Source organism: Lissotriton vulgaris, chromosome 1_2, assembly GCF_964263255.1.
Source record: "Lissotriton vulgaris chromosome 1_2, aLisVul1.2, whole genome shotgun sequence".
Lineage (NCBI taxonomy): Eukaryota > Metazoa > Chordata > Amphibia > Caudata > Salamandridae > Lissotriton > Lissotriton vulgaris.
In genome coordinates this window covers 239,357,598-239,378,541 of record NC_141686.1, presented here as the reverse complement: position 1 = coordinate 239,378,541, position 20,944 = coordinate 239,357,598, and the positions used below count along the sequence as shown (strand labels likewise).

Here is a 20,944-nt window from a genome sequence, read left to right as displayed (position 1 = left end):
TCGGACACTACTCTCTCTTGTGAGGCTTTGTTGGTTGTACAACTCGGCCCACGTGTAGACCTCATCAAGTTTATAATCAATTGTGTCTCTACGAAACTTTTTAATTTTCCTCCCGTGAATTTCTTTAGCGTAATGAAGGAGATCTCCCCAAATTCTCTGGAGTTTGTTTTGATAGTTCACCTTTAATAGTTTGAAGTTCTTCTTCTAAGGACTTCAAAATGTTTGACAATTCCTCAATGATTAACAGAATTAAATCCAAAGAGCATTTGTTAATGATTAGGTACCATTTCTCCATAAAGGCTTTATTGGTTTTACACAACATAGGTTTCAAAGCGGCGCGTAAACCTCTCGGAATTCTCTTAGCTTTGCGGTAATGGATGAGGTTTGTGGCGTGGAGTCTTTGGTTAATTTCTTTCCTACTCAAAAATTCTAGTTGTCTCAGCAATTTTGTTGTGGTGGAAACTTGTGGACTGTACAGTTTGGTCTCCTGAATCAAGCCATACATGTATGTGGCTGCTTCAGTAGACAAAGCTAAAGTTTCAGTGATTCCAAAATTAATCAATTTAATCCATGTTCATCCCTGCCAGCGCGCCGTGTCCATTCCCAGATTTACAACATTTTGTCCAGGTGAGAATGTGCCAGAAGGGAGGCACAACGAGGAGAAATACCTTTTTACCTTTCTAAGCAAGCTGCATTCTGCAGCATGCATAAAAAGAGGAAATACGTCTTGTGATTGTTTTTGTGCAGGAAGGTGTCTCTTCCTGCACAAAAACAACCACACCAACAATGCAGACACCCGTGCACCATTGCACCCATTGTGCGCCAGCGCAGGGGAAATGGACAGGAATGTGTTGTATCTTGTAGCTATGGCGCATTCCTGCCCATTTCTTTTGATGCACTGCAGTGCAGTAGGAAGGCTTGCAGTGCTGCCGTGCCGTGCCGCCCAAAATGTTTTTCACTGGGTTTGCGTTACAAAAGCAGTGGACAACCGGTACAAAGTGTTGCTCAATCTGGTTGTGGTGTTTGTACCTGAGACCTTGCTAGGTCTGCACGTCCCAGGTTCCATGTGTCTTCATGCGCCCCAGTATACGCTCAGGCGCCTGCCTCTTGGTTGCTAGGATCCATGCAGCCATTGCTCTCATTGGCTGCTCTTGCAGTCAATGTAGGGTTCATAGTGGCCTAGTCCCAGACCCTGCCAGCGTTCTCCTCCATGCCTCTCAGGACTGTTCGTTTGTGTTAGATTCCTGTGCATCTCCTTGCTTCTGGCTGCTGCTCTTCATGCACTGACCTACTGCTTCTTCTTTTAATATTTGTGTGGGATGGCTGCTCGGTGATGGTGGATCTTCTGCAGTGGCGAGACCCACAAGTGAGCTTCTCCGGTCTGAAAGCGCGTGAAGAAATGCTGCATGAGCGACGCAGGACCCTCATAGGTGGACCCCAAGCCAACGAGAGTGTCTCGGACAGCCTGGCACTGAAGAGGCTTACAGACGAGGTACAGTGCCTTTTCAACTTACGCTATGGTAGGACCTGTTTTCGGTGCTTATATTTTGTAAATTGTGGTGGTGTTTTTCCAGTGTTTTCCCTAGTTGTGAAATTCGGTGATTATGAGTGTTGACACATTCCAACCCAAAATGCACTTTCAGTGTTTATATAAAATCTGGCGGCGCATTTTTTGTAATCACAGTATTGACGTACAGCACAATTAGCGCCACCAGATGACGTAGGTCTCACCATGTGCTTGGGATTGAGTTTAAACAAGTGTTCTGTTGTTCTGTGAAGAGTAAGGAACTATGTCAGCTCTGTCCATAACAATTGTGTCTCTGGCACAGAAACAAAAGCCTCCTCTCAGATGTTTTCAACACCACACTGACACATTTCACTATGTTTGGGACTCTCGGGTCCAATGTATCAGCCATATTTTGAGAATGATAAAACACCAGTTCATATATTCCTACAATCTTTCCATTTTGTGGTCTACAACAATCTTCACTGTGTTGAACAATGCAAAAGAAATATTCTGGCATAAACATTGAGCACCTGCATACCCCTTCTAGCTAGTGACGTTCGTGGGACGTAACACAGCCGAGGCTTATCAATGTGTTCTAGTCTTCTCTTCAGTGTATGTCACTTTATGGCCTTCTTCGTGCCACAGAATATGCTCACCATCGTATGCTAGACCACACCATTCATTATGTCACAGATAAACTCACCCATGTATTGTCGAATCTGTCCTAACTTTTTATGCTGAATATGGTTATCACCATATTGTTGACTATAGTATTCTCCATGCAGCATAATATGCACATATGCTCCATGCCACTGGAGTCAAGCTAGCATGGCTGATGAGGGGTCAAACCCCGAAACTAGACCCCGGATGCTTGTTTTGGTCCAGGTAGGACCTGGCCTGTCTGTCCTGGCTGGACTGTTCCCATGGCTTCCCTAGTCAATTTACAGCAAACAAAGAAAACACAAGGAGATGATGGATGGAGCGCTGAAACTTTTCAGACAGACACCCCCAGTCACAGATCTGTGTTGAATCTATCATTTTTCTTTAGCTCACTTGAATCCAGTGACTAAGTTGGCATGGTATGCCCAGAGGTGGGTTCCTTCCTCACTTTGCCACTGGATTCAAGCTAGCCTGGCTGATGAGTGCTGTTAGCCCGAAACCGGTAGCAGGATCCTTGTTTCCAGTCCAGGGAAGAACTGGCTTGGCAGTTCGGGGTGGACTGTTTCCATGAGGAACAGGGTCAAGACTGATTTGCATTTGGCTGGGTGTGAACTCAGGTGGCGAAGTCAGCTAAAGAACGATGATGGATTAAACCCAGACCTGTAACTGGAGGTGAATGTCTGAAAAGGTTCGACACTCCGTCCATCATACATCCATCATCTTCTTGTGTTTGTCATGACTTGTAGTTGTCAGTGGAAAAGATAATCATGGTTTGTAACTGGAGTCAGTGATGGCCATGGTTGTAGTGTGTTATGAGGGATGAGCATCGTTTCTAACTGGAGACGGTACTGGGCATGGCCTGTTGTTGGTGGCAGAGATGAGCATGGTTTGTTACTGGAGATGGTTCTGGGCATGGCTTGTTGTTGGTGGCAGAGATGAGCATGGTTTGTTACTGGAGATGGTTCTGGGCATTGCTTGTTGTTGGTGGCAGAGATGAGCATGGTTTGTTACTGGAGATGGTACTGGCCATGGCTTGTTGTTGGTGGCAGGGATGAGCATGGTTTGTTACTGAAGATCGTTCTGGCCATGGCTTGCAGTTCTTGGGGGCGAGGATGAGGACGGTTTGTAACTGGAGAGACAGTGGTGGTCATGCGCTTGCAGTTCGGACAGTACTGGTTGGGCTTCAACTTCTGAAGGTAGTGATGGTAGTGTTTTCTAGATGTGGAGTCAGTGATGATAAATGCTAGTGATGATGGAGGGAGTCATTATCATCATTTGTAGTTGTGGAGGCAGCAATGGCTTGTGGTTTCTAGGTGCAGTGATGGTTGCTGCTTGTATGGGTGACAGTGATCGTCAACACTTGTAGTTGTTGTTAGCAGAGATCAGCATGGTGTGTCATAGGAGGCAGTGCTGGCATATGGCTTGTAGTTTTTGGGGCAGTGATTATCATCACTTAGAGAAAGTGATGGTCACTGGCTGGAAGTTGTGGAGGCATTGATGAGCAAAGCCTGCAGAGTTTGTAAATTGTCCCTCCCGAAAGCAGTGTTGACCCTCGCTTGCAGCTGGAGGCAAAAATGGTGCAAGTTTGCTGTTATTGTACTGGATGTCCATAGCTTTTAGCTAGAAGCAGTGAGGGAAGAGTCTTCTAGTTGTCACTGGCAGATATAATCAGGGCTTGGAGTTGGAGGGGTGATGGTTCATGGCTTTTAGTTGGTGGGGATAATGATTGTCATGGTGTTTGGTTGTTGGAGGAAGTAATGGGAATGACCTTTAACAATAGAAGGTAATGACGTTCTTGGGGTGTGAATGTTTTAGGACTTGATTGTCCTTGGTTTGTAGTTGTGGAAGCAGGGATTGCCATAGAATGTAGTTGCTGAATAAAGTAAATTATTTTGGCTTGTAGTTGTTGGTGGCATTGATAACCCTGACTTGTTGGTGAAGCTATTTCTGGCCACGGACTACAAGAGCAAGTGATATTACTCTTGGAAAGTACATGGTGGAGACTATGGTGGCCTTGGTTTGTAGGTCTAATAAACAATGATCAGCTCTGGTTCAAGAATTTTACAGCCCCGGGCAAAACAATATTTTCCCATGTTGGTGCACTTGCTCCCATAGAGACAGGACCATGTCTGAGATATTTTGTTGCAGTCTGAGACTTCCCTTTGGTGTTGTCTGTAGGGTTGTGCCTACACTCCACTTCATGTACTGCCAGCCTTGGGAGTCGTGCATGGCTTTCTAGAGCCAGTACTCTGGCTATAGATGAAGGTGACGGTTCAAAAAGTAGTGGATCCTGTGGTGCTAATGTCTACATGGTAGATTCTGAGGCATGTTGCTTGCTGGTGAATCTTTAAAAAGAGCAGGAGGAAATGTGTATTTAGGAATTATTCATCTTCCAGCGGCAACTGCCTCCTTACAACACTGACCGTAATCATTCAGAAGAATGGAAGACTTTAATTTTTCTGCATCTTGAAAAAGCTGTTGTGTGTAAACTTCCTTTTGTCTTTTCCAGTTCCACAAGTTGCGGATGTCGATCGAGGAGAGTGTGCCAACCCTGAGAACATCCCAAGCTCAGGTAACGGAGCCCAAGACCTACCGCAACGTCCACTAAGCAGCCATGTTGGGGGTTGTATGACCCCGCATGTAGTAACCCCACATGCCTACCCCGACTGCGACGTTACCAGGCGTTACTTTAGCAGGCGAGTCGTTACAATGACTTGCATTGGGGGCACTGGAGTTTGGAATAATATAAATTACTGTTCCAACTCCAGTCTACGCAACAGTAGAGAAGGCGTTGGACTTAAAAATCCAATTCCAGTCCGACAACACGTCCCCTGCAGCAAGTTGCTGTAAACACTTGCGGGTTAAAGTAACACATGGAAACGTCGCAGTCAGAGTAGTGACTGCACTGTAAAGGCTGGTCGATGTTGAGACTGCGGGGTAAAGGATGATTCCCTTGTCAAGGCTTTCAAAGCTTTCTTGCATTTTGAAAAAAGTGCAAACCTCCTAGAGGAAAATAGAGGGGCATATTACCAAGCTATAGCGATAATTATCGCTAAGCTTGGTTAGCGGACAAAATAATATCACCGAGCTTCGCCTATTTTTATCACTTAGGAGCCTTGATATTATCAAGGTTTATCTCCTAAGCGATAAAAATCAGCCGCAAAGCATGAATATCGCTGAAAAGTCAGCAATATTCATGCATTAACGAGCTAATGCTCTTAGCCATGTTATCCACCTCCCATTGGATAACATGGCTAAGAACTGCTCAGGGGCAGGCGTTAGCTGTTGGAGATATCTCCAAAAGTTGGTAATAGGAGATAGCGATGTTAGCGACTGTTTCCAGTCGCTAACATCTTGGCACGCCCACTTTGCATGTCATTAGTGATAAATATCGCTGACATGCAAAGTGGGCACCTAAATGCCCGCTATCTCCTACTAGCTGTCTCTAACTGGTGTTAGCGACAGCTAGGTAATAGGGAGATACAATAATCGCCGCTTTCGCGGGAAAAATTCCTGCTAAAGCGGCGATAATGCCCTTGGTAATATGCCCCAGAGTATGGTAAAATCACTGTGAAGGCAAAATCCAACCCGGCTGTGTGTAGGATCACCACCTTTCTGGGTGTGTTTATATACGTGTAGTCTGGTAATTACTAGAGCTCCCACTCGAGTTTGATGCTAAATCTTCAAAATTCTTTCCTAGACCTACAGCTCCTCAAGGCATTATTAGAGCTTACTCTTTACTCCGATGCAAAAGCACTGACATTTTTCATGAAGCTTCAGTTCCACTAGATGTTACAAGGTGTCCCTCTCAAGTCGAATGCAAAAGCAAAAACATTCTTACATGAAGCCACAGCTCCATTTGTTGTTAATAAAGATGTCTCTCAAGTCAGATTCAACTTCTTCAAAATACCTGCACCAAGCTGAGGGACCGTGGCCTCTACCTACAAACCTGCATATATACTATAGCTATTCTAATGGCTTTTGCAAAATTTCTGTAGGACCAAAAAATATACCAAAGCTAGTTTATAGTGTGAAATCAACATTGTAAATTGCAATAAGTGCCTTGAGAGTTATGGAAAGTGTTGATGAAACCCTATCCTGCATAGGGGTTGTCAGTCATTGTGAAATGCAAGTGTTTAACGTGTTCTACTTTTCGGGAACTATTTGTAGTTGTGTGTACATGTGCAATAATAAATTTCAGCCACTGGAAATTACTGGCCGCATCCCAGTCCAGCATCATTTTGTACACCATGCCACCTCAGTTTGGACCCAGCTATACACAAATCAGTCTTAACCCTCCTCCAAAGAGGACAGTTCAGCCCAAACTGCCAGGCCATGCCTTCCCTGAACCAGCACACAAGCAGCCCTGGACAATCGTGCCTTGTTATGGGCTCATCAGCCGGGTAAAGCTTGGTTCCAGTGACACAGGATGCTGCCTCAAGTTACTGCCAGTGGCTGAGATTAATTGAATCATTCCATCCACCCCTTTTATATATTTTACATATGCAAGGGCAATATGTAGGTATTCAAAGTAAAAACAGTTGTTGCCTGGTCTGTAGATCTACACCTTTTCCAGATGAATGGCGAAAGAGTGTTGGTTGGCAGCCCGCTATATGTATGTATTTTCTGTATCATTTAGATAGAAAACATGAGGTAAAACAGTTAAAGCTATCTTTAGGCTAGACCTAAGAAAGTAGAAAAAAAACAAAGGGATAAATAGATTATGAATTAAATATGAATGAACTAATTGACACTAAAAAAAGAAAAATAAGTAAAAACATTTATTATAACCAGACGCTACAATTACCATGGTCATGCTGCTATAGTGTATGTAATCCAGAACATTTTAAATCCCATACACAACAATATTTTGATCTCAAACAGCATCATGTCGTCCATTAAAAAAGAACTGACTTATGATCAAGCCACTTAAATCTTCTAAAAAGTAACTTTTTTCTCTTGGTAACTTCAACGCTATATTATGAGCTCTCTGTCCCTCTGTATCCGCTGGGTGACTCCACTGCTCCACTGTACGCTTTCTGCCCCTCTGTATCCCGCTGGGTGACACCTGTGCTATACTGTGAGCTCTCTGCCCCTCTGTATCCCTCACGGTGACTCCGGTGCTGTACTGTGAGCTCTCTGCCCCTCTGTATCCCTCAGGGTGACTCCGGTGCTAGACTGTGAGCTCTCCGTCCCTCTGTCTCCCGCTGGGTGACACCGGTGCTTGACTGTGAGCTCTCTGCCCCTCTGTATCCCTCAGGGTGACACCGGTGCTATACTGTGAGCTCTCCGTCCCTCTGTCTCCCGCTGGGTGACACCGGTGCTTGACTGTGAGCTCTCTGCCCCTCTGTATCAAACAGGGTGACACCGGTGCTATACTGTGAGCTCTCTGCCCCTCTGTATCCCTCAGGGTGACACCGGTGCTATACTGTGAGCTCTCCGTCCCTCTGTCTCCCGCTGGGTGACACCGGTGCTTGACTGTGAGCTCTCTGCCCCTCTGTATCCCTCTGGGTGACTCCGGTGCTATACTGTGAGCTCTCTGCTCCTCTGTATCCCACAGGGTGACACCGGTGCTGTACTGTGAGCTCTCTGCCCCTCTGTATCCCACAGGGTGACACCGGTGCTATACTGTGAGCTCTCTGCCCCTCTGTATCCCACAGGGTGACACCGGTGCTATACTGTGAGCTCTCTGCCCCTCTGTATCCCACAGGGTGACACCGGTGCTATACTGTGAGCTCTCTGCTCCTCTGTATCCCACAGGGTGACACCGGTGCTATACTGTGAGCTCTCTGCCCCTCTGTATCCCTCTGGGTGACTCCGGTGCTGTACTGTGAGCTCTCTGCTCCTCTGTATCCCACAGGGTGACACCGGTGCTATACTGTGAGCTCTCTGCCCCTCTGTATCCCGCTGGGTGACACCGGTGCTATACTGTGACCTCTCTGCTCCTCTGTATCCCACAGGGTGACACTAGTGCTATACTGTGAGCTCTCTGCCCCTCTGTATCCCGCTGGGTGACACCGGAGCTAGACTGTGAGCTCTCTGCCCCTCTGTATCCCTCAGGGTGACTCCGGTGCTAGACTGTGAGCTCTCTACCCCTCTGTATCCCTCACGGTGACTCCAGTGCTAGACTGTGAGCTCTCTGCCCCTCTGTATCCCTCAGGGTGACTCCAGTGCTATACTGTGAGCTCTCTGCTCCTCTGTATCACACAGGGTGACACCGGTGCGGTACTGTGAGCTCTCTGCTCCTCTGTATCCCACAGGCTGACACCGGTGCTATACTGTGAGCTCTCTGCCCCTCTGTATCCCACAGGGTGACACCGGTGCTATACTGTGAGCTCTCTGCCCCTCTGTATCCCACAGGGTGACACCGGTGCTGTACTGTGAGCTCTCTGCTCCTCTATATCCCACAGGGTGACACCGGTGCTATACTGTGAGCTCTCCGCCCCTCTGTATCCCACAGGGTGACACCGGTGCTATACTGTGAGCTCTCTGCCCCTCTGTATCCCACAGGGTGACACCGGTGCTGTACTGTGCGCTCTCTGCTCCTCTGTATCCCACAGGGTGACACCGGTGCTATACTGTGAGCTCTCTGCTCCTCTGTATCCCACAGGGTGACACCGGTGCTGTACTGTGAGCTCTCTGCTCCTCTGTATCCCACAGGGTGACACCGGCGCTATACTGTGAGCTCTCTGCCCCTCTGTATCCCACAGGGTGACACCGGTGCTGTACTGTGAGCTCTCTGCTCCTCTGTATCCCACAGGGTGACACCGGTGCTATCCTGTGAGCTCTCTGCCCCTCCGTATCCCACAGGGTGACACTAGTGCTATACTGTGAGCTCTCTGCTCCTCTGTATCACACAGGGTGACACCGGTGCGGTACTGTGAGCTCTCTGCTCCTCTGTATCCCACAGGGTGACACCGGTGCTATACTGTGAGCTCTCTGCTCCTCTGTATCACACAGGGTGACACTGGTGCTATACTGTGAGCTCTCTGCCCCTCTGTATCCCTCAGGGTGACTCCGGTGCTATACTGTGAGATCTCTGCCCCTCTCTGCTCCTCTGTATCCCACAGGGTGACACCTGTGCTATACTGTGAGCTCTCTGCTCCTCTGTATCCCACAGGGTGACACCGGTGCTATACAGTGAGCTCTCTGCTCCTCTGTATCCCACAGGGTGACACCGGTGCTATACTGTGAGCTCTCTGCTCCTCTGTATCCCACAGGGTGACACCGGTGCTATTCTGTGAGCTCTCTGCTCCTCTGTATCCCACAGGGTGACACCGGTGCTATACTGTAAGCTCTCTGCTCCTCTGTATCACACAGGGTGACACCGGTGCTATACTGTGATCTCTCTGCTCCTCTGTATCCCACAGGGTGACACCGGTGCTATACTGTGAGCTCTCTGCTCCTCTGTATCCCACAGGGTGACACCGGTGCTATACTGTGAGCTCTCTGCTCCTCTGTATCCCAGAGGGTGACACCGGTGCTATTCTGTGAGCTCTCTGCTCCTCTGTATCCCAGAGGGTGACACCGGTGCTATACTGTGAGCTCTCTGCCCCTCTGTATCCCTCAGGGTGACACCGGTGCTATACTGTGAGCTCTTTGCCCCTCTGTATCCCTCAGGGTGACACCGGTGCTATACTGTGAGCTCTCTGCCCCTCTGTATCCCTCAGGGTGACACCGGTGCTATACTGTGAGCTCTCTGCTCCTCTGTATCACACAGGGTGACACCGGTGCTATACTGTGAGCTCTCTGCTCCTCTGTATCCCACAGGGTGACACCGGTGCTATACTGTGAGCTCTCTGCTCCTCTGTATCCCACAGGGTGACACCGGTGCTATTCTGTGAGCTCTCTGCTTCTCTGTATCCCACAGGGTGACACCGGTGCTATACTGTGAGCTCTCTGCTCCTCTGTATCACACAGGGTGACACCGGTGCTATACTGTGAGCTCTCTGCTCCTCTGTATCCCACAGGGTGACACCGGTGCTGTATTGTGAGCTCTCTGCTCCACTGTATCACACAGGGTGACACCGGTGCTGTACTGTGAGCTCTCTGCTCCTCTGTATCCCACAGGGTGACACCGGTGCTATACTGTGAGCTCTCTGCTCCTCTGTATCCCACAGGGTGACACCGGCGCTGTACTGTGAGCTCTCTGCCCCTCTGTATCCCACAGGGTGACACCGGTGCTGTACTGTGAGCTCTCTGCTCCTCTGTATCCCACAGGGTGACACCGGTGCTATACTGTGAGCTCTCTGCCCCTCCGTATCCCACAGGGTGACACTAGTGCTATACTGTGAGCTCTATACTCCTCTGTATCACACAGGGTGACACCGGTGCGGTACTGTGAGCTCTCTGCTCCTCTGTATCCCACAGGGTGACACCGGTGCTATACTGTGAGCTCTCTGCTCCTCTGTATCCCACAGGGTGACACCGGTGCTATACTGTGAGCTCTCCGTCCCACTGTCTCCCGCTTGGTGACACTGGTGCTTGACTGTGAGCTCTCTGCCCCTCTGTATCCCTCAGGGTGACTCCGGTGCTATACTGTGAGATCTCTGCCCCTCTCTGCTCCTCTGTATCCCACAGGGTGACACCTGTGCTATACTGTGAGCTCTCTGCTCCTCTGTATCCCACAGGGTGACACCGGTGCTATACTGTGAGCTCTCTGCTCCTCTGTATCCCACAGGGTGACACCGGTGCTATACTGTGAGCTCTCTGCTCCTCTGTATCACACAGGGTGACACCGGTGCTATACTGTGAGCTCTCTGCTCCTCTGTATCCCACAGGGTGACACTAGTGCTATACTGTGAGCTCTCTGCCCCTCTGTATCCCACAGGGTGACACCGGTGCTATACTGTGAGCTCTCTGCCCCTCTGTATCCCACAGGGTGACACCGGTGCTATACTGTGAGCTCTCTGCCCCTCTGTATCACACAGGGTGACACAAGTGCTATACTGTGAGCCCTCTGCTCCTCTGTATCACACAGGGTGACACCAGCTCTATAATGTGAGCTCTCTGCCCCTCTGTATCCCTCTGGGTGACACAGGTGCTATACTGTGAGCCCTCTGCTCCTCTGTATCACACAGGGTGACACCAGCTCTATAATGTGAGCTCTCTGCCCCTCTGTATCCCTCAGGGTGACACAGGTGCTATACTGTGAGCTCTCTGCCCCTCTGTATCCCACAGGGTGACACCGGTGCTATACTGTGAGCTCTCTGCTCCTCTGTATCCCACAGGGTGACACCGGTGCTATACTGTGAGCTCTCTGCCCCTCTGTATCACACAGGGTGACACTGGTGCTATACTGTGAGCTCTCTGCCCCTCTGTATCCCACAGGGTGACACTGGTGCTATACTGTGAGCTCTCTGCTCCTCTGTATCCCACAGGGTGACACCGGTGCTATATTGTGAGCTCTCTGCTCCACTGTATCACACAGGGTGACACCGGTGCTGTACTGTGAGCTCTCTGCTCCTCTGTATCCCACAGGGTGACACCGGTGCTATACTGTGAGCTCTCTGCTCCTCTGTATCACACAGGGTGACACCGGTGCTATACTGTGAGCTCTTTGCCCCTCTGTATCCCTCAGGGTGACACCGGTGCTATACTGTGAGCTCTCTGCTCCTCTGTATCCCTCAGGGTGACACCGGTGCTATACTGTGAGCTCTCTGCTCCTCTGTATCACACAGGATGACACCGGTGCTGTACTGTGAGCTCTCTGCCCCTCTGTATCCCACAGGGTGACACCGGTGCTATACTGTGAGCTCTCTGCTCCTCTGTATCACACAGGGTGACACCGGTGCTATACTGTGAGCTCTCTGCTCCTCTGTATCACACAGGGTGACACCAGCTCTATAATGTGAGCTCTCTGCCCCTCTGTATCCCTCTGGGTGACACCGGTGCTATACTGTGAGCTCTCTGCTCCTCTGTATCCCACAGGGTGACACCGGTGCTATACTGTGAGCTCTCTGCTCCTCTGTATCCCACAGGGTGACACCGGTGCTATACTGTGAGCTCTCTGCCCCTCTGTATCCCACAGGGTGACACCGGTGCTATACTGTGAGCTCTCTGCTCCTCTGTATCACACAGGGTGACACCGGTGCTATACTGTGAGCTCTCTGCCCCTCTGTATCCCGCAGGGTGACACCGGTGCTATACTGTGAGCTCTCTGCTCCTCTGTATCCCACAAGGTGACACCGGTGCTATACTGTGAGCTCTCTGCTCCTCTGTATCCCACAGGGTGACACCGGTGCTATTCTGTGAGCTCTCTGCTCCTCTGTATCCCACAGGGTGACACCGGTGCTATTCTGTGAGCTCTCTGCTCCTCTGTATCCCACAGGGTGACACCGGTGCTATACTGTAAGCTCTCTGCTCCTCTGTATCACACAGGGTGACACCAGTGCTATACTGTGAGCTCTCTGCTCCTCTGTATCACACAGGGTGACACTGGTGCTATACTGTGAGCTCTTTGCTCCTCTGTATCCCACAGGGTGACACCGGTGCTATACTGTGAGCTCTCTGCTCCTCTGTATCCCACAGGGTGACACCGGTGCTATTCTGTGAGCTCTCTGCTCCTCTGTATCCCACAGGGTGACACCGGTGCTATACTGTGAGCTCTCTGCTCCTCTGTATCACACAGGGTGACACTGGTGCTATACTGTGAGCTCTCTGCTCCTCTGTATCACACAGGGTGACACCGGTGCTATACTGTGAGCTCTCTGCTCCTCTGTATCCCACAGGGTGACACCGGTGCTATATTGTGAGCTCTCTGCTCCTCTGTATCACACAGGGTGACAACGGTGCTGTACTGTGAGCTCTCTGCTCCTCTGTATCCCACAGGGTGACACCGGTGCTATACTGTGAGCTCTCTGCTCCCCTCTCTGCTCCTCTGTATCCCACAGGGTGACACCTGTGCTATACTGTGAGCTCTCTGCTCCTCTGTATCACACAGGGTGACACTGGTGCTATACTGTGAGCTCTCTGCTCCTCTGTATCCCACAGGGTGACACGCGGTGCTATACTGTGAGCTCTTTGCCCCTCTGTATCCCTCAGGGTGACACTGGTGCTATACTGTGAGCTCTCTGCTCCTCTGTATTCCACGGGTTGACACCGGTGCTATTCTGTGAGCTCTCTGCTCCTCTGTATCCCACAGGGTGACACCGGTGCTATACTGTGAGCTCTCTGCTCCTCTGTATCACACAGGGTGACACTAGTGCTATACTGTGAGCTCTCTGCTCCTCTGTATCACACAGGGTGACACTGGTGCTATACTGTGAGCTCTCTGCTCCTCTGTATCCCACAGGGTGACACCGGTGCTATATTGTGAGCTCTCTGCTCCACTGTATCACACAGGGTGACACCGGTGCTGTACTGTGAGCTCTCTGCTCCTCTGTATCCCACAGGGTGACACCGGTGCTATACTGTGAGCTCTCTGCTCCTCTGTTTCACACAGGGTGACACCGGTGCTATACTGTGAGCTCTCTGCTCCTCTGTATCCCACAGGGTGACACCGGTGCTGTACTGTGAGCTCTCTGCTCCTCTGTATCCCACAGGGTGACACCGGCGCTATACTGTGAGCTCTCTGCCCCTCTGTATCCTACAGGGTGACACCGGTGCTGTACTGTGAGCTCTCTGCTCCTCTGTATCCCACAGGGTGACACCGGTGCTATACTGTGAGCTCTCTGCCCCTCCGTATCCCACAGGGTGACACTAGTGCTATACTGTGAGCTCTCTGCTCCTCTGTATCCCACAGGGTGACACCGGTGCTGTACTGTGAGCTCTCTACTCCTCTGTATCACACAGGGTGACACCGGTGCGGTACTGTGAGCTCTCTGCTCCTCTGTATCCCACAGGGTGACACCGGTGCTATACTGTGAGCTCTCTGCTCCTCTGTATCCCACAGGGTGACACCGGTGCTATACTGTGAGCTCTCCGTCCCACTGTCTCCCGCTTGGTGACACTGGTGCTTGACTGTGAGCTCTCTGCCCCTCTGTATCCCTCAGGGTGACTCCGGTGCTATACTGTGAGATCTCTGCCCCTCTCTGCTCCTCTGTATCCCACAGGGTGACACCTGTGCTATACTGTGAGCTCTCTGCTCCTCTGTATCCCACAGGGTGACACTGGTGCTATACTGTGAGCTCTCTGCTCCTCTGTATCACACAGGGTGACACTGGTGCTATACTGTGAGCTCTCTGCTCCTCTGTATCCCACAGGGTGACACCGGTGCTATTCTGTGAGCTCTCTGCTCCTCTGTATCCCACAGGGTGACACTGGTGCTATACTGTAAGCTCTCTGCTCCTCTGTATCACACAGGGTGACACTAGTGCTATACTGTGATCTCTCTGCTCCTCTGTATCCCACAGGGTGACACCGGTGCTATTCTGTGAGCTCTCTGCTCCTCTGTATCCCACAGGGTGACACCGGTGCTATACTGTAAGCTCTCTGCTCCTCTGTATCACACAGGGTGACACTAGTGCTATACTGTGAGCTCTCTGCTCCTCTGTATCACACAGGGTGACACTAGTGCTATACTGTGAGCTCTCTGCTCCTCTGTATCACACAGGGTGACACTGGTGCTATACTGTGAGCTCTTTGCTCCTCTGTATCCCACAGGGTGACACCGGTGCTATACTGTGAGCTCTCTGCTCCTCTGTATCCCACAGGGTGACACCGGTGCTATTCTGTGAGCTCTCTGCTCCTCTGTATCCCACAGGGTGACACCGGTGCTATACTGTGAGCTCTCTGCTCCTCTGTATCACACAGGGTGACACTGGTGCTATACTGTGAGCTCTCTGCTCCTCTGTATCACACAGGGTGACACTGGTGCTATACTGTGAGCTCTCTGCTCCTCTGTATCACACAGGGTGACACCGGTGCTATACTGTGAGCTCTCTGCTCCTCTGTATCCCACAGGGTGACAACGGTGCTATATTGTGAGCTCTCTGCTCCTCTGTATCACACAGGGTGACAACGGTGCTGTACTGTGAGCTCTCTGCTCCTCTGTATCCCACAGGGTGACACCGGTGCTATACTGTGAGCTCTCTGCTCCTCTGTATCCCACAGGGTGACACCGGTGCTATACTGTGAGCTCTCTGCTCCTCTGTATCACACAGGGTGACACCGGTGCTATACTGTGAGCTCTCTGCTCCTCTGTATCCCACAGGGTGACACCGGTGCTATACTGTGAGCTCTCTGCTCCTCTGTATCACACAGGGTGACACTAGTGCTATACTGTGAGCTCCCTGCTCCTCTGTATCCCACAGGGTGACACTAGTGCTATACTGTGAGCTCTCTGCTCCTCTGTATCCCACAGGGTGACACGCGGTGCTATACTGTGAGCTCTCTGCCCCTCTGTATCACACAGGGTGACACTGGTGCTATACTGTGAGCTCTCTGCCCCTCTGTATCCCTCAGGGTGACACTGGTGCTATACTGTGAGCTCTCTGCTCCTCTGTATCCCACAGGGTGACACGCGGTGCTATACTGTGAGCTCTTTGCCCCTCTGTATCCCTCAGGGTGACACTGGTGCTATACTGTGAGCTCTCTGCTCCTCTGTATCACACAGGGTGACACTGGTGCTATACTGTGAGCTCTCTGCTCCTCTGTATCCCACAGGGTGACACCGGTGCTATACTGTGAGCTCTCTGCTCCTCTGTATCCCACAGGGTGACACGCGGTGCTATACTGTGAGCTCTTTGCCCCTCTGTATCCCTCAGGGTGACACTGGTGCTATACTGTGAGCTCTCTGCTCCTCTGTATCACACAGGGTGACACTGGTGCTATACTGTGAGCTCTCTGCTCCTCTGTATCCCACAGGGTGACACCGGTGCTATACTGTGAGCTCTCTGCTCCTCTGTATCACACAGGGTGACACCGGTGCTATACTGTGAGCTCTTTGCCCCTCTGTATCCCTCAGGGTGACACTGGTGCTATACTGTGAGCTCTCTGCTCCTCTGTATCCCACAGGGTGACACTGGTGCTATACTGTGAGCTCTCTGCTCCTCTGTATCCCTCAGGGTGACACCGGTGCTATACTGTGAGCTCTCTGCTCCTCTGTATCACACAGGGTGACACCGGTGCTATACTGTGAGCTCTCTGCTCCTCTGTATCCCACAGGGTGACACCGGTGCTATACTGTGAGCTCTCTGCTCCTCTGTATCCCACAGGGTGACACCGGTGCTATACTGTGAGCTCTCTGCTCCTCTGTATCCCACAGGGTGACACTAGTCCTATACTGTGAGCTCTCTGCCCCTCTGTATCCCGCTGGGTGACACCGGTGCTATTCTGTGAGCTCTCTGCTCCTCTGTATCACACAGGGTGACACCAGTGCTGTACTGTGAGCTCTCTGCTCCTCTGTATCCCACAGGGTGACACCGGTGCTATACTGTGAGCTCTCTGCTCCTCTGTATCCCACAGGGTGACACCGGTGCTATACTGTGAGCTCTCTGCTCCTCTGTATCCCACAGGGTGAAACCGGTGCTATACTGTGAGCTCTCTGCTCCTCTGTATCCCACAGGGTGACACTAGTGCTATACTGTGAGCTCTCTGCCCCTCTGTATCCCGCTGGGTGACACCGGTGCTGTACTGTGAGCTCTCTGCTCCTCTGTATCCCACAGGGTGACACCGGTGCTATACTGTGAGCTCTCTGCTCCTCTATATCACACAGGGTGACACTAGTGCTATACTGTGAGCTCTCTGCTCCTCTGTATCCCACAGGGTGACACCGGTGCTATACTGTGAGCTCTTTGCCCCTCTGTATCCCACAGGGTGACACCGGTGCTATATTGTGAGCTCTCTGCTCCTCTGTATCACACAGGGTGACACCAGTGCTGTACTGTGAGCTCTCTGCTCCTCTGTATCCCACAGGGTGACACCGGTGCTATACTGTGAGCTCTCTGCTCCTCTGTATCCCACAGGGTGACACCGGTGCTATACTGTGAGCTCTCTGCTCCTCTGTATCACACAGGGTGACACCGGTGCTATACTGTGAGCTCTCTGCTCCTCTGTATCCCACAGGGTGACACTAGTGCTATACTGTGAGCTCTCTGCCCCTCTGTATCCCGCTGGGTGACACCGGTGCTATACTGTGAGCTCTCTGCTCCTCTGTATCCCACAGGGTGACACTAGTGCTATACTGTGAGCTCTCTGCCCCTCTGTATCCCGCTGGGTGACACCGGTGCTATTCTGTGAGCTCTCTGCTCCTCTGTATCACACAGGGTGACACTGGTGCTATACTGTGAGCTCTCTGCTCCTCTGTATCACACAGGGTGACTCCGGTGCTAGACTGTGAGCTCTCCGTCCCTCTGTCTCCCGCTGGGTGACACCGGTGCTATACTGTGAGCTCTCTGCTCCTCTGTATCCCACAGGGTGACACCGGTGCTATACTATGAGCTCTCTGCTCCTCTGTATCCCACAGGGTGACACCGGTGCTATACTGTGAGCTCTCTGCTCCTCTGTATCCCACAGGGTGACACTAGTGCTATACTGTGAGCTCTCTGCCCCTCTGTATCCCGCTGGGTGACACCGGTGCTATTCTGTGAGCTCTCTGCCCCTCTGTATCACACAGGATGACACCGGTGCTGTACTGTGAGCTCTCTGCTCCTCTGTATCCCACAGGGTGACACTAGTGCTATACTGTGAGCTCTCTGCCCCTCTGTATCCCTCAGGGTGACACCGGTGCTATACTGTGAGCTCTCTGCTCCTCTGTATCACACAGGATGACACCGGTGCTGTACTGTGAGCTCTCTGCTCCTCTGTATCCCACAGGGTGACACTAGTGCTATACTGTGAGCTCTCTGCCCCTCTGTATCCCACAGGGCGACACCGGTGCTATACTGTGAGCTCTCTGCTCCTCTGTATCCCACAGGGTGACACCAGTGCTGTACTGTGAGCTCTCTGCTCCTCTGTATCACACAGGATGACACCGGTGCTGTACTGTGAGCTCTCTGCTCCTCTGTATCCCACAGGGTGACACCGGTGCTATACTGTGAGCTCTCTGCCCCTCTGTATCCCCCAGGGTGACACTGGTGCTATACTGTGAGCTCTCTGCCCCTCTGTATCCCACAGGGTGACACCGGTGCTATACTGTGAGCTCTCTGCTCCTCTGTATCCCACAGGGTGACACTAGTGCTATACTGTGAGCTCTCTGCCCCTCTGTATCCCACAGGGTGACACTTGTGGTATACTGTGAGCTCTCTGCCCCTCTGTATCCCTCAGGGTGACACCGGTGCTATACTGTGAGCTCTCTGCTGCATTTTATCCCTGGGTTTTCAATGTAGGTTTGATTTTTCTGCTCTGTCACAATGTGTATGTTGGATTGATCTTTACTAATTATGACTTTATAGTTGTTTTTTATTGACTTCCAAATCCACAAATAAAAGGGCAGATTAATTAAGAACTCACACAACGCAGAGCAACAAGGCAAGTTGCTGTGCTACGTTGTGTTACTGGACGAGAGATGAAAGGCGTCATATCTACTAAGATGTGATGCTCGTCAGCTCTCTCCCTGCGCTGATGCACTTGAGGCTGAGGCTGTTTTTGTGCAGAAAGGGACACCGTCCTGCTCAAAAACATCCCTTAAAAGGCATTTCTTATTTCTATGTGAGCGGCAGAATGCATCAGGCACAGAAGAAGGAAGTTACAGGGAGAAATAAAGATATTTCACTTTGTTACGCCCCTGTCGCGTAAGTACTCCATTTTGGCACAATCCCTTGTTTACAAGTCTTTATAAATCTGGATTTACTTCAAAATACATAGGTGGTTGCTTGGGAACACCCATGATCTGCCATGTAACGCCTACCCAATGCAAAGTAGCGCAAGATAGTGCTAAGCACTGTGTTGCATGACTTTGTATTTAGTAAACCATGCAAAGCCACGTAAGGAGGCTGTGTGTGGCTTAGTAAATGCCAAAAATCATTTCGCGTCTGGGCTGCGCCACAAAAGTGATGCAAACCCAACACAAAATCATAGTAAATCTGCCCAAAAGTTTCTTTAATAAAGAATTTTATTATTGACCACGGCTTGACAACTTGGTTTATCAGTTGTTTGAGTTTTTAACAAAATTCTATCAAGTTTTTGTTCACGCATTACATTCCTTTGATTCTTGTGGAATTTCCCCCGAAGTGTTGGGTGAAAATAGCAATTGATATGGGATACAGAGGGGCAGAGATCTCACAGTCCAGCACTGGTGTCACCCAGAGGGATACAGAGGAGCAGAGAGCTCACAGTATAGCACCGGTGTCACCCTGTGGGATACAGAGGAGCGGAGAGCTCACAGTATAGCACCAGTGTCTCCCTGTGGGATACAGAGGGGCAGAGATCTCACAGTCCAGCACTGGTGTCACCCAGAGGGATACAGAGGAGCAGAGAGCTCACAGTATAGCACTAGTGTCACCCTGTGGGATACAGAGGGGCAGAGATCTCACAGTCCAGCACTGGTGTCACCCAGAGGGATACAGAGGAGCAGAGAGCTCACAGTATAGCACTGGAGTCACCCTGAGGGATACAGAGGAGCAGAGAGCTCACAGTATAGCACTAGTGTCACCCTGTGGGATACAGAGGAGCAGAGAGCTCACAGTATAGCACTGGTGTCACCCTGTGGGATACAGAGGGGCAGAGAGCTCACAGTATAGCACTGGTGTCACCCTGAGGGATACAGAGGGGCAGAGAGCTCACAGTATAGCACTAGTGTCACCCTGCGGGATACAGAGGGGCAGAGAGCTCACAGTATAGCACCGGTGTCACCCTGTGGGATACAGAGGGGCAGAGAGCTCACAGTATAGCACTGGTGTCACCCTGCGGGATACAGAGGGGCAGAGAGCTCACAGTATAGCACCGGTGTCACCCTGTGGGATACAGAGGAGCAGAGAGCTCACAGTATAGCACCGGTGTCACCCTGAGGGATACAGAGGAGCAGAGAGCTCACAGTATAGCACTAGTGTCACCCTGCGGGATACAGAGGGGCAGAGAGCTCACAGTATAGCACCGGTGTCACCCTGTGGGATACAGAGGGGCAGAGAGCTCACAGTATAGCACTGGTGTCACCCTGTGGGATACAGAGGAGCAGTGAGCTCACAGTATAGCACCGGTGTCACCCTGTGGGATACAGAGGAGCAGAGAGCTCACAGTATAGCACCGGTGTCACCCTGTGGGATACAGAGGGGCAGAGAGCTCACAGTATAGCACTAGTGTCACCCTGTGGGATACAGAGGGGCAGAGAGCTCACAGTATAGCACCGGTGTCACCCTGTGTGATACAGAGGAGCAGAGAGCTCACAGTATAGCACTGGAGTCACCCTGAGGGATACAGAGGAGCAGAGAGCTCACAGTATAGCACTAGTGTCACCCTGTGGGATACAGAGGAGCAGAGAGCTCACAGTATAGCACTAGTGTCACCCTGTGGGATACAGAGGGGCAGAGAGCTCACAGTATAGCACCAGTGTCGCCCTGTGGGATACAGAGGGGCAGAGAGCTCACAGTATAGCACTAGTGTCACCCTGTGGGATACAGAGGAGCATAGAGCTCACAGTATAGCACTGGTGTCACCCTGTGGGATACAGAGGGGCAGAGAGCTCACAGTATAGCACTGGTGTCACCCTGAGGGATACAGAGGGGCAGAGAGCTCACAGTATAGCACTAGTGTCACCCTGCGGGATACAGAGGGGCAGAGAGCTCACAGTATAGCACCGGTGTCACCCTGTGGGATACAGAGGGGCAGAGAGCTCACAGTATAGCACTGGTGTCACCCTGCGGGATACAGAGGGGCAGAGAGCTCACAGTATAGCACCGG

At 51.1% G+C, this 20,944-nt stretch overlaps 1 protein-coding gene across 1 annotated transcript in view; it reads left to right on the top strand.

Annotated features, from left to right (window-relative positions):
* LOC147736415 (uncharacterized) overlaps positions 1–20,944 on the top strand; it is a 465,378-nt gene that overhangs the window by 42,772 nt on the left and 401,662 nt on the right. The window contains exons 2-3 of the mRNA XM_086953155.1: positions 1,352–1,492; positions 4,677–4,739. Coding sequence (XP_086809281.1) covers positions 1,352–1,492; positions 4,677–4,739 — 204 coding nt within the window. The remainder of the gene's footprint in view (positions 1–1,351; positions 1,493–4,676; positions 4,740–20,944) is intronic.